The 14,964-nt window shown below is 35.1% G+C and overlaps 1 protein-coding gene across 5 annotated transcripts in view; it reads left to right on the plus strand.

Annotated features, from left to right (window-relative positions):
* The window catches only part of LOC120539251 (serine-rich coiled-coil domain-containing protein 2-like), a 198,323-nt gene that overhangs the window by 57,191 nt on the left and 126,168 nt on the right, over positions 1-14,964 (plus strand). For all 5 annotated transcript variants that reach the window (XM_039769151.1, XM_039769184.1, XM_039769175.1 and 2 more), the window contains exons 2-3: positions 10,302-11,739; positions 13,541-13,755. In XM_039769151.1, the coding sequence (XP_039625085.1) occupies positions 10,332-11,739; positions 13,541-13,755 (1,623 nt within the window). In that variant the 5' untranslated portion in view covers positions 10,302-10,331. The remainder of the gene's footprint in view (positions 1-10,301; positions 11,740-13,540; positions 13,756-14,964) is intronic.

Genomic DNA, 14,964 nt, shown 5'->3' on the forward strand with positions numbered 1-14,964 from the left:
ACCCTTCAATTGTTAAATTCTATGTATATGCTGCTCAATTTTGAACCTCTCTGAGGTGAATTACTTTTGAAATGGATTAAAACTGATGAGGTCCTTTTTTATCTTTATCTATGAACTGGGTTTACTTTTAAAGATTAGTGTAGTCATAATATATAAGTGTTAGCATTTTCAGATTTTTATATATTTTTTTTCTACTAAAGGAATTAAGACTGTCCCAAGGCTACAAGCAGTATTTGCTGCTATCAGATACATTTTTGTCTAAATCAGCATACATTAAGCTGTGTTTTTTAAAGTTATGCAAGACTCAACAAGTGTAATTTGAACAGCTTTAGGAATGTTTGAACCTGTTTTAAAATGAACACAGGATAATTAGATTATAGTTGTTGGAAAAATGCCTTCTGTTTTTTGTGATTAATTCCATTTTTTTTAAATTGTAAATGCATGTATATTTTTATGCACAATATACATCAATTTTCAATTCACATGAGATTAATATGAATATATTATCAATCTTTGATTAATTTAGAAATCTCTGATAGTGCATTATAGATGTTGAAATATGTTTTACCATCAACATCTTTGTGACCATTGTTCCAAAAATAAATACAAGCAGAACAAAGGCACTCATCTTGCATGTGTGTTTTCTTTTACATATAGTGGTAACTTTTTTTTTTTTTTTTTAATATTGTCAGCCTGGTTTTGTGGTAAATACTGTAAAATATTTCATGATACAATAAAAGCTCCAGTGCTTTACAATGCTTGCTGAATGTGTTTTAGTTAATTCATAAAGCAAACATTACTGCAAACAGTCACTTTCTACTTACGCCACTTACTTTTTATGGTGAAATATTGCTTTCCAGATATATGCTGTTATTGTTTGTGTGGCAAGAAAGCTTTGAGTTTTTTTTTTTTTTGAGTGGGTGCTGTTCTATTTACTATTACTCTTTTTATTGCTGTCAGTCAATTTAACTGCTTATATCTCTTCTGTGTAGAAATGTGGGGACACATTTTCCCTCAGGTGAAAATAAATAATTCGAAAACAAACAGATGTTCAAACTGAAGTACAGTACTTAGTTTCCATGTCAGTATGTATATGTTTATCGCCAGTGTTTGTTTTGAAAGGCACCTGCTTTCAGCAATGTTAATATACATTAGGGCTCAATTTGTGTTTTACTAACAGTAGCATTTTCATGGAGATTATGATGAAACAATACTTTGTACCGTCGATTCTGTCTTTTTCACATTTCATATCATACTTCAGTTAAAATATTCATATATGTGTGTGTCTGTGTGTTTTTTGCTTTAAATTATAATTGAATAAATATAAAAGTTTCTGTAACAGTGGCATCAATTTCCTCAACTCTTCAATTAAAATCAAAGGTTACAAAAAAAAATTCATATTTATTGTTTATTAGTAACAATGTCTTAACCTTCTTAGCATTAACCCTGACAGTCTTTCGGGCTCGAAATTCTATGTATATACAGTTAACCCTGAATGTTTCTCAGAATGTAGCTGTTTATAATTTGATGTACTGTACAGTGTTAAGCCTAAATAATGATCAGGACAGTATTCTGCTGCCATCTAGTGGATAAAGTAACATAATGCTGTAAAGAAATCATGAACATTTTGTTACATTTTGCCAATCTAAGGCAACTTATCAATACACATGAGCGAGACAAAGCCTTCAACCAAAATACAATGGCTTGTAAAAAAAGAAGCTGTAAAGCGAGTTTTCGAACAAACTGAAACTGAATCATTAGTTGAATCAAGCAGAAGTTATGACAATGTGAGTTGGTTATCAGACATTGACATGGATAGTAAAACTGATGCATACAGCACTGTACTGCCGAATGCCAGTAACATGCCTGGTAAATTTTGCTGCCTGAAGGTTTATGTTTGTGCAAGAAGGTGCATGGTAAAAATGTAAAATGATTGTGATCATGTAGAAGATATGAAAGACCTAACCCAACACACCCAGTAACTGTTGTTCATGTCAGGGGTAATGTAGAAGTCAGTAAGCATTGCTCAGCAGTGGTCTATAGTAGCAAAAGGGGCATGTCAGCATTGTGGACTAAGAACTGACATTTAACCCTCTTATTCTTAAAACATATACAAAGGGCTATACTAAATCTGTATCAGTACAGATGCTCTTCTGGAACAAGAGAGAGTGCTAATGGTCCAGTATCGTTTGCCAGGACAGAGGAGGGAGAAGAGTGATATTGCAGGATTTCAGAGGTGTTTAATAATCCTGTTTGTATTTCTAAGACAGAATGTTATATTTGTCTACCTACTGTTTGTGGCACTGTTATAGCTTGCTGTACCAGTTGTCTGTTGAATTTTTTAATGTAACTCATCTCTTGTATGGTTATGTTTTTACTTTTAATTTCTGTGAAGGTGATATGTTTCCTTTTTAACAATAGTTAGATTTCTGTAATTTGTTAATGTTTTCTGAATGAAATGTAAAACAAAGTTTCACTGTGAAGCATTAGATCAATTTGCATTAAAACTGACCTGAGAAAGTCGGCGTAGCCATGTATTCAAATGATTCACTTTGCATGAACATTACACTATGGTTCTGTATCATGCAAGCCTTAAAAAAGAGTTAGATGGGCTGTGTGATGCGTTGACAATGACAATACATCAAAAATCCGCTGCAGAATGGTTCATTAGCCATTAAAAAACTTGAATGACTTCAATGGTAGCTAAAGCAGTAGTCTTTGTGAAGCAAAGAAGTCAACATATATTCCACGGTAGATGATAGTGGTATCATTATGAAAGTGAAGTGATCGTAGCAGCAAAATAAGGCTATCATACATGTACAAAGAGAAGTGGAAGGCCTTAACATCACAACAGTCTGACACAGCGCCGGTATTAACAATTTCTACAACCTAGAGTAGTGAGAGTTTAAAGTTAGTCAGAGTTTAAATGGAATAATCTTAGTATATGATTAATTTAAATTTTTGCTAGGAAATTTAATCGACTTATTGCACTGAAAACTGTGATTCTGACTTTCTTTGAAGTATTTTGTTCAAAATAGTTTGGTATAATCACTGCAGACTGCATAATACTGTGCTGAACCACCAAAGCAACATAGCTGCCGTGCATTACCACATACAAAACAAGGATGTAACTTATGAGGTCAGTTTGACTGTATCTAATCTTTCAATTTCAACATCCTGCATGAGCTCTCTCTCTCTTCCCAGCTAGGGAATTTGAAGTGGTAATAATAACAAATGACTGTTTTCTCATCCAGTTTGTTTCAAGCTCAGCATGTGGTAATGCCCATCTAGATCTCATCTTTTCAAACCATAAATGCAGAGTAATAAACACAGAAGCTATTGGTACTTTAAACAACAGTGATCACAGCATGATAAACTTTGTGATCATCTTTGAAAACACACAAGTGAATGCCAAAACAAAGACTTATCACTTAAGGAAAGCAGACTTTATAAGGATAAAGAAATGTCTACAAAATACAGAATGGGAAAGTAAAAATTCTGATACTATCAATGATGGGTGGTGTCACTTCAGAGACTTTCTGATCCAAGCTCAAAATAAGTATTTTCCTAAAACCTTTACATACAAAATGCTGAGTGTTGTCTGTCTGTCATTCATAACCTTGTGCACCCCTGGTCCTTGAATCTTCATCTTGGTTTCAGCTTATGCAGTGACAAATGCAAATGCTTTCTACCCCAAGTTTGAGATATGATTCCTTTTCATAGCAATCGGCGATGCAACAGCACACCTTGACCCGGCATGTGAATTAGTTAACACAAGAAACAACAACTGAGAGATCACGTGCATGTCTGGCAAAAAAACAGAACAGCCTCGTTGGCATGCGGTCTGCACATAGCATCTCTGACTGGAGCCACCAGTACCCGTCGCACTTACCATGATGGATGTCAAAGGCAGTAATATACATTACACTTGCCATTGACTCATGCATCAGCTACGGAACATAAAGTGCAGGTGTGGCAAAAACTGACAGCATCCTGCACAAACTTGCTTTCCGATCTCAAAACGAAGTTTAGCAAAGAAAAGCATCAGGATCCATGATCTCAGCTCAGAATTGGGCCAACAACAGATGATGAGATGGAAGGACACTGCAACACATACCAAAGGGAGAGATCAGCTTCATCTTCCACAGAAAGAGCAAGAATATATGATTTAGACCATATAAACAGTATCAGTAGCGCCTTATCTTTTGCATCCATCGGAGCCTCTTTGAAAATTCACCAGAACACGGTGTATAGGAGTTTACATGAGCTGAGGGCCAAAAAAAATCACACACAGACTGGCAGGGTCGATAACATAGCATGTACATAACTATCAGATGAAATGCATAAGAAAACATTTTCATGCCCTGAAAACACATAATCTCACCTCATTTCATTAGAAAAGTACAGGATTTCATTAACACAAACAGTGAAATGGCTGTAAGGGCTTTGGCTTCTTTCTTGCAACCCTTCCTGTAAGAGAGGCCTGTTTTATGGAGAGCTCTTGAAATTGTGGACCCATGCACCTTCACTTCAGTTTCTCATTTCTCAATAAAGTATTAATGTGTAAGCCTTGAATACTTTTTTTTTTTTTAATTTTTTTTTTTAATTAATTTTATTGCAATCCATACAAATCAATCAAGTTTTACAAAAGAAAAATTGAGTTAAGAACAGATCGATCCCCACCCCTGAGAGAGAGAGCAAGCCAAACGGCATGAAATTTAAGGCTTGTAAACATACCTAAATTAATAAATTCTCTGTGCTTTATGAGTTTATTTTAAAATATTACTGATTAGATCCTGCCATGTTTTGAAAAAAGTCTTTACGGATCCTCTAACTGAGTATTTGATTTTTTCCAATTTTAAATAGTATAACACATCAGTTTCCCACTGACTTAAAAGAGGAGAGTTTGGGTTCTTCCAGTTTATCAGAATAAGTCTGCGAGCCAAAAGTGTAGTGAATGCAATCACAATTTGTTTGTCTTTCTCCACTTTAAACCCATCTGGAAGAACCCCAAACACAGCTGTTAATGGGTTAGGAGGGATTGTGAGTCCAAGGCTGTCTGAAGGTAATTAAAATTTTGTCCAGAATAATGTTAATTTGGTGCAGGCCCAGAACATGTGACCCAGTGAGGCTGGGACTTGGTTGCAACGTTCGCAGGTTGGATCATGCCCTGGAAACATTTTGGAAAGTTTTAGTTGAGACAGATGTGCTCGATATATAATTTTGAGTTGTATAATTGTATGCTTTGCATATGGAGCTCGAGTGAATTCTCTGCATTGCTACTTTCCACTCCTTTTCTGATATATTAATTGAGAGATCTTTTTCCCAGTGTCCTCTTGGATCTTTGAAAGGGAGGGATTGTAAAATGATTTTATATATTGTAGAGATGGAGTCTAAGTCCTTGAGATTGAGCAATATTTTTTCCAGCATGGATGAGGGTGCAAGATGAGGAAAATCTGGAAGGTTCTGTTTAACAAAGTTCCTGATTTGAAGATAGTGAAAGAAATGTGTAGCTGGAATGTTAAATTTGGAATGTAATTGTTCATAGGATGCAAAGCGTTGTCTATATAAAGATCTCTAAGCAAGTTAATTCCAAATTTTTTCCAGATATTAAAACTGCATATGTTTGTGAAGGTTGAAAGAGGTGGTTCTCTTGCAGAGGTGCCACAGATAGAAGCTTCTCCATCTTAAAATGCTTTCTACATTGGTTCCAGATTCTAAGTGAGTGGAGCACAATTGGGTTATTAGTATATTGCCGATAACGTGTGTTTATTGGAGCACAGAGCAAGGAATACAAAGAAGTACTGCAGGATTTTACTTCTATTGCGGTCCAAGCCTGTGTATGTTCTTCTATTTGTGTCCAGGTTCTTATCGCCTGTATATTTGCTGCCCAGTAATAAAACTGGAAGTTAGGTAGAGCCATGCCGCCTTCTGCCTTTTGTCTTTGTAGGGTCGCTCTTTTGATGTGTGGATGTTTTGAATTCCAAATAAATGAGGTTATTGTTGAATCTAATTGCTTAAAGAATGATTTATTAATGTATATTGGAATGTTTTGAAATAAAAAGGAGCTTAGGAAGAATATTCATCTTAACAGTGTTAATTCTTCCAGCTAGTGTGAGATGAAGGGTTGACCATCTATGCAAGTCTTGTTTAATTTTTTCCATGCAGATGGCAAAATTTTGTTGATAAAGAGCTTTATGTTTACTTGTGATGTTTACCCCAGGTATTTAAACTGTTCTGCAATGATAAAAGGTAGGGTATCTAATCTAATATTATATGCTTGAGAATTCACTGGAAAGAGTACACTTTTATTCAGATTAATTCTGAGACCAGAGATCTTTTGAAATTCTGTGAGTGCTGCTAAGACTGCAGGCACAGAATTTTCTGGGTCCGATATATACAGTACCATATCATCTGCATATAATGAGATTTTCTGTTCCAGTCCTTCTCTGCTAATCCCCTTTATCTGATCAATATTTCAACAATGTATTGCCAGTGGTTCAATGGCAATTGCAAACAGCAGCGGTGACGAGGGGCATCCTTGTCTAGTATCACGTTCTAGTTTAAAGTAGTCTGAGCAAATGTTGTTGATGCAAACTGAAGCTTCTGGGTTAGTATACAGTAATTTAATCCATGCACAAATGTTCGGGCCAAACCCAAACTTCTCCAATGTAGTAAAAAGGTATTTCCATTCAATCATGTTGAATGCTTTTTCTGCATCCAATGATAATAATATTTCTGGGGTGTTTGATTTAGTTGGTGAGTATATTACATTAAACAGGCATTTCTCCATCCTTCTAGCGAGAGGAGCTAGCTGAGTGGAGAATTTCTTGTAAAATTCTGCAGGTTAGCCATCAGGGCCTGCTGCTTTCCGCCTTGGAGTGACTTTATAGCATCTAGTAATTCTGATAACGTCAGAGGTTTCCCAAGTTCCTCTGCACTAAAAGTGTCTATTTGTGGTATTTGTAATGTATCCAGAAATGCATTAGATTGTGTATTGTCTTCTTTAAACTCAGTAGTATATAGGGATTTATAGTAGTCTCTGAAAGTGTGCATTATATTTTTGTGGTCGACGATTTTATCTCCATTCATGTTGGTGATTACTGAGATTGCGTTGTGCACTTTTTGCTTGTGAATTTCTTCAGCTAAAAGCTTATTAGCTTTCTCTCCATGTTCATAGTAATGATGACTGGATTTATAAATTAGTAGTTCAGTTTCTTTAGTTGTTAAGAGGTTTAATTCTGAATGTAGAGCCTGCCTTTTCCTATGTAGAGTCTCGCTTGGTAGTCTGGCATGTTCTTCATCTATTCTAGTAATTTTGCTTTTTATCTCTGCTACTTTCTTGGCTTCAAATTTATTTCTGTGGGAAAGATATGAGATAATTTGTCCTCTTAAGAAGGCCTTAAGAGTTTCCCATAGTATTCCTGCAGAGATCTCGGAGGATGCATTTGTCTCTAGAAAGAATTTGATTTGTTTTGATATAAATTCCGTACAATTCTCGTCTGCTAATAGAAACGGGTTGAGGGTTAAGCCTTGAATACTTATGCAGATGCTAACATTTGTGTTTTTCTTCTTCAGTTAATTATCTAAAGAAATTATTTTGACTTTGGAAGAATATTGTTACAGCATATGATCTCACATTAAAAATACTAAATGGATGAATATATATACAAATCTTTTGTCATGCAGAAAATTATGATGACTGTTAAGGGGAAATTTTTTGTACGCCACTGTATATTCAGTCATTTACTCAAAACAAGGCAAACTCTGAGAAATATCCGTTTTAAATACTCATGTCAATCTGATTTTCTATTCCCTCTAATCTGAGGACTTGAGGTGTGTGTGCTCCACAAATAAATCAAAAAGACAAACCTATTTACTGAAATGAATGAGTGAGGGTATTTTGTAAAAAGTAAAACTGAAAATAATCACTTTACAAGAAAAATGAAAAAAAAAAAAAAAAATCAGCCAAGCTATTGAATACTGGACACTATGGCAAATGATTTAAAAAAAGCATTTGAAACGTCAAAAGAAAAATATTGCTGAGGAAGCTGGAAATAACAGTAAACACTACTGAGTAGTTCTAAAATGAAAATTTAAGAAACATCAGTGACACAAAAGGAGAAATCCTTGAAAACAAAAGGAAATAGCAAATGAATTGAACAAATACTTTACCTATGTATTTCTAAAAGAAGAAACAAACAGAATGCCCCACACAGAAGTAAAAACAAACTTAGAGTTCATAAATTTAAAAATTGAATGTGCTTCAAATTTTATGTATGGACCAGTAAAATCCCTGGACCTAATGGCATTTTACCAATTGTATTGAAAGAAATAAAAGATGATGTCTATAAACCCTTATAAAGCATATTTGAGAAGTCACTTGAGGAAGGAGTAGAATCTGAGGACTAAAAAATTATAAATATGACTTCAGTCTTCAAGAAGGGAGACAAAATCGATCTGGTAGTTATAGATATATGTCTGTCTTCTGTACGATGCAAAATTATGGAAACTATATTAAGAAATAAATTGGGAAATTACCTAACGAAAGTGCCAAATCAATTTCCTATTTCTTTTGAACAGGTAGTTGGAGTAGTAGACAAAAGCATACAGTTTTCAAAGACCCTTTGATACAGTCCAACACTGAAGAGTAGTTTTTAAACTAGAAGCTACAGGCATCAGAGGTATCTTAAAAACTGGATCTCAAGTTGGTTAAACAACAGGAGGCAAAGAGTACAGACAAGAGGAGAATGCCCCACATAGAGTGAGGTCATCAGTGGTGTCCCTTTGAGGTCTGTCTTGGGGCTGTTACTTTTTCTGGTTTATATTGATGACTATTATTTTGGCATAGGTAGTAAACTTGTAAATTTTGCAGACAGTACTAAAATTAGAAGAATGGCAGGCACTGAGGAGGCAGAAAAAACAATTTAAAAGGCTGTTCATATGACTTCCCAGCATGTAAATATGCCTCTGGTTCTTAAAATGATATGTTCTCCAGTAATTTAAAGAGAGACACAGTTGGTGTCATATATTTACTTAATGTTAAAACTAATTATTACATTCATAATATGTAAATAAACCCTTTTCTGGGTAATTTATTTTATGCATTATTTTTAAAGTTATCAAGGAAGACATTTCTTTAAAAATTAATGGTTATTATTTAATCTAGGGGAGTAGCTGTTAATTATAAAATATGATCAAAAGTTGTATCCGTAATATACAGAGATGTAGTTCCCATCTTACATTACTTGGCTAATCTTTAGAGAATTGGATAAAGGGCATAGAGATAGAACTCTCGTTATAATATTCATTTTGATGCCTGGCATTGCCTTCTCACCATGGTAGATTGTTTCTGGAATGATTTAGGATTAAACAGTTGAGTCTTCTTGGAATGATCATTAGATTACCTTAATCAATGAGTTCTGCTTTTTTCGTGGTAATGGTAACCACTGCTTTTTCAAATAATCATAACACAGACTGTGGTGTAATCTGAACAAAACCTGCTAACACCTCCTGAATAGTGAGTATCATTAAGTGGAGTTCTTTTTCCAAAAAGTACTGGTTACCTTGAGTACTTCCCAGTCTCAGTTTGGCTTCATTATAATATATTTTAAGAACGTCCTGTTGCTTGTAGTGCATCATTTTTAGGCAGACGCCTGGTGCCATTTTTGACAGGATAATGCCAGAAATAGCTAATACCCACTGATAATGGCTATTTGCCACCAACATTCTTCTCTCTTAGAAAATGCATGTTTGGGACATTCTTGGATATCAACTACAGTTCACTCCACACTTTTTAAGTACTTTGTAACTGTAATGAGAGGTATTCGGTACTTGTCTAGATATACCAAATAATACCATATGATATCTGTATAATTCACTGTTTTATACATAGCTTCTTTTATTTCCTTAGGTGGAGATTTTACTTCATATTAACTACCTTCACAAACAGTCCTGTGCAAGACCTGTAAATTGTTCCTTTACTCTGTACTGAGGCATATTCATTTACAAATAATGAACTATATACCCAGAAGCCATTTTTCTGTTTGTAACATAAATGGCACACTGGACTGGTAACATACAAGAATGAGATAATTAGCAGAAATTCATTTGACCCATTTTTCTCTTATCCTATTCAATTATAGTTAACTTAGTATAAAGAGAGTTCACATCATGTTTTCATATTAAGTAAAATATATAGATTTTGTGACCTTTTTAAATGCCGTTTACCTTGAAAATGGTTTTAAGAAGTCTGACAATTGTTTTTTTGGCTATTAACATTTAATTTTTTTTATTTACAGATCTTTCATAACTAATGATCATCTTGGCTCATGGAAGAAAAACTATTGAACAAGACTGTATCAGTATCCCGGTTGCCCAAGTTTGGAGCAAAGATACCAGGATCTAGTGATCTCCTCAATGGAAGCTGCGCTGTTGCTGCTACCTCGACATTGAGTGCAAAGTCAGATGATAGAGCAAGTGGATACAGGCAAAATGGAATCCCACGCGTGCTTTCTCTCTCCGTTGGTTATAGAAAAAATAGCAAAATGCAAATGGGTTGTCAGAGTTACAAAGATGATACAGAAATGCATGACAATGAAAAAGAGTTGAATGGTATTGGTCTTCAGTCTTTACCATCAAAGCATGAGCATTCAGAAAACAAAAAAGTAATTTCAGCTGCACCTAGCAAGCGAAAAAATACTTTTACTTTGTCTGTCAAAAATGAAGCTTCTTCAAAGACTTTCTCTGAGACTTCTTCATCTGCTAACAAGACCTCTATTCCTAGTAGAACACTTTCCATGCAGAACTTTAATAGCAAATCTAGCACTAATGCAGTAAATGTAAGTGGGGTCAAGAATGGAACAGGCTTGCAGCGACCACGAGCTAACTCAAGCACAACAAGAAGTAGCTCAAAAGAAAGTCTTACTCAGTCAAATGATAACTTAAAAAATGGTTCTGTGGAAAGTATGGTACGATCCCAAAGCTTCTCTCATTTCAAACGTATTCCTTCATCAAATGGAATTTCTATGACTAGATCATATTCTTTCAACAAAGCAGTTGACTTATCCAAGCCATCACGTGGCCTTCAGCTGCGAACAAAGTCATTTTCAGCAAAGACAGCACAGAGAGTTAAAACGGTTACAGATATGCAAAAAGAAGTTAATGTTAAAGGCTCTTTATCCAAATGTGCTTCTGATTTGGGTTCTGATTCTAATGCTTCATCACCATTAACTTCCTTAAAGAATACTTTTCTATCAGGCTCTGCTATTGGAAAAATTGGTGCACAAAGCTACAAAATGACCAGACCCTCTCTTATCAAATTTAGCCGACCTACAGTCTCTAAGAATGTAACAGAAGATGGCGTCCATAATATTCCACTAGTTAGAACCACAGAGACTGCTCCTTTAACAAGTGATGAAAAATGTCCAGTTGATATAAAGGCTACAGAGTGCACAACTTTGAAAGAACAAGTCTCAAACCTTCGGCACTTAGAGCAAACTTTAGATGAAATGTCTCTTTCTTCAAGTTCATCTTTGGAAGCGCATGACTTGAGTGAAGGGTACTTGGATGACTTTGATAATCTAGGAGATGGAGGGGGATTTCTAGTCACAGAGTATAAAGGCAATTTTTTGCAAATGACTCCTGCTTCAGAACAGCTACCAAAATGTGTAAGAACTGAAGGAGATATGTTGAATACTGTATCAGAAACTATGGAGTGGATTGACATTGGATTCCAAGGTTAGTACATCATTGTAATTTTGTCCATTTAAAGTATGATAGACACTTTTTTAACTGATACATACATTACAAAGTTGTATACCTTCTTAGATCTACTCTATCATTAGCATACATTCTTTTTAAAATTAGAAAGTTATTTACTCTGTCATAAGTAACAGTAAATAAATACGTTCACCTTATTTTCTACCCATCAGAATCTGGCAAGATTAGAAATTATTTTCATACTCCAGCACCACCTACTGTTTATTTATATTACAATCTTTCATTATGTGAGACTCAAGTACAATTTTGCTTGAAAGCTTAGTTTTAAATATACATTCACTGTAATTTCATTTGTTATTATAATCAGTTATTTCAATTGTCTATAGTACGCTAGGCTGCCTCAAGGTGTATAAGCAAATTTTGGCTTCTAAAGTAGTCTGACAAAAATTATATCAATGTTTTCTCTTAGTTCATCTTACTCTGCTTGTTGTTTAATTTTAAAATTGAGTGAGCCAGTTAAGGTAATCCTTCACTTGTTATACTGCATTCGAGGTGCTAGAATACAATATTTTATATTGCAATATTTTACAAAAGAGCAAGTATCTAAATAAATAAATAAGCATACAATTCTGTTATTTTTATTTTTGTCTGAGTGCTCTCCTCTGCTAGATTATCTGGGACTCGCACATATGGAAACGTTTGTCACAGGTTTCTGAAAAAATGTACTCCAAGTAAACTATTCTTTGAGTGTCAGTGTCACAAGTGCATTTTTACATATGAGGATTTTATTATTGTTCTTCATTAGTATTTATGTCTCATTTTTATCAGCATGTTTTTCTTCCATATATGCTAGGTGTTATCCTTGCTTTGGATTGTTTTCAAACAAAATTTTGAATTATATATTTAAGGCAGGGGCATTAGACTGCATTTTAGAACCATTGCTGTGTAGCTTTGGCTATGAACTTATTTAATTTTGTTTCAAACCTTTATAGACAGCTTCCTGCTTTCTAATGTCTCATTTGTTTGACTTTCATTTCCTGATTTTCAATTTGACTGTTATCAAACCCATACACCCAAATGTTTTTCAATGAAAGACCCTTTTATCATCTTGTGAGATATATCTGAAATTCTCTACATTGCATAATTTAACTAGCACCTCTTTCTAGCAGTCCTGTCAGGAATTGTACTATAACAGAGTACACCACTTTGAGGCCCTCTGCCACTCACACCAGTTACAAGATATCTCCCTTAACTTCTCTCCTTCCCTTCCTCTTTTGTGGAAAATACTATTCCTTCTAGCATAATACCCACTCCAAGGATTCATGGATGGTTAACAGCTGACAGTAGTACTACAAAGATTATATTTTGTATCGGTTCCCTTGAAATGCATTGCACTGTTCCATGTGACCATGTCCACTTCTCATTTGCAATTTAGTGCCTTCACAGTAACTCATTTGAGTGTAGGATATAATTTGAAAAGTGTGCTTGTATTTTGTAAAATTGATTATTTTTTTAATATGCCATTTTCTTTCTGGTGTTAGCTAGCTGCTGGTTTGAGTACATGTTTGCCAAAGATTCTTACCTCAATTCAAGAACATGATTAGTAGCATCTAAAAGGCAACAAAAAAATTTTAAAAGATTATTATTATTAGATGATGAGACTGTTATTGAGCGGATAATATCCACAGACAATATATCCACCATATGAAAACGTAGTGCAGTATTTATTGTACTGTTACAGTATGCGTTAGTGTACTGTATATTACTGGAGGTATATTATAGTAATCTCTTGCATTTCTCCATTATTCACTGCCTTCAGCATGTCATGCAGAGGAAATGGACAGCTCTCAGACACCCTCACAGACAGCACCTCCATTCTCTCCAGATTTGAATTTTCCTGTGGGTTCTTCTCTTGAACTCTCACCATCTGACAGCTCTGGTGGCACCTATATGTGGGATGAAGAAGGAATGGAACCACTTGGGACCAATGCACATCACTGTGGCAGCTATGATAACTCTGAGATCAACAGCCTGGTAAATGCATTCTTTATATAACTCAGTCACAAGTTATGACATTCTCTTTTTTTCTCTCTCTCTCTCTGTATGCACATGTGCATATATACGTGCACAAATATATTAGGTCTGGGAAAGTGCGATTAATGTTGCCTGTTTAACGGGCTAAGAAATTAAAGTCACATCCAGGGCCGGCAACAAGGTGATCGCGCCAGGCAGTGCTTTGGTCAGAGTGGCATTTTCATGTATACTACGTTTAAAAATTTTAAGAAATAATTACCTGTTTTACAATGCCTTGCCACATGTCAGTATGTGGTACTGGTATTCATTTCCTTGATTTATACATACTGACATAGGTGCAGGGAAGTGGGGGGAAGTGGGGTTAGTGGTAGTCCTGGAGCAATACTAAAAGAAACTAGCAAAGGTAAAAATTACAATCTTTCTTTTTGTCCCCCCATGTCATGTTTCTCTAATCAATGTCATATCACATCCATGTAAAATGTGTTTTCTTTTAGTGGCAGTAAAACCAAAATAAGTCCGTAGTACCTCTGTATTTAACTCACCCATATGCCAGGTAGCTTACAGTGCTGACAGCTGTTATATAATGACAAAATTCTACAAAATATAACTGTGATAATTATCCCTACCCATTATTCCAATTTGCAGTATCTTCGCTAATTTATTTAAAGAGCGCAACATAATCATCCAAGTAATGCACAATGTCGGTTTTTAAGTAAACAGCTACAGAGATCTTTTGTTAATGTGCCAGGAGTAAAGGTGTAGGTAGAGCAGTGTTTTCCAGCAGTTTTTTTAATTTTTTTTATTATTAGTAGTGGCACACTTTTTGTAACCCAAAATATCCCAAGGTATTCCACGATTCTAACAACCACAAAAGCATTAAGTCTATACACTTGCTAAATTGTCCAAAGGGGTGGGACTATCAGAGATGCTGGCAAAAATAAAGCAGCTTGGAGGCTGGCATTCACAGACACAGCACTTAGGACTCATTTTTCCAGGTGCTTCGTTCTTTTGCCTGCTCATATAGGCAGTCCTATGCAGAACACTTGGGTAGCTGTCATTGATTGATAAACACTTCATTAGAGCAAAATTTATAAAGTCACTGATGGTGATGAACAGTTGAGGATGGCATTTGTGGAGTTTTAACAAAAGATTTAATGTATGCCCATTTAAGAGATGCTTATTTCAATTAAGTCAGTCTTTAGCAGTGCA

This window comes from Polypterus senegalus, chromosome 1 (genome assembly GCF_016835505.1).
Source record: "Polypterus senegalus isolate Bchr_013 chromosome 1, ASM1683550v1, whole genome shotgun sequence".
Lineage (NCBI taxonomy): Eukaryota > Metazoa > Chordata > Cladistia > Polypteriformes > Polypteridae > Polypterus > Polypterus senegalus.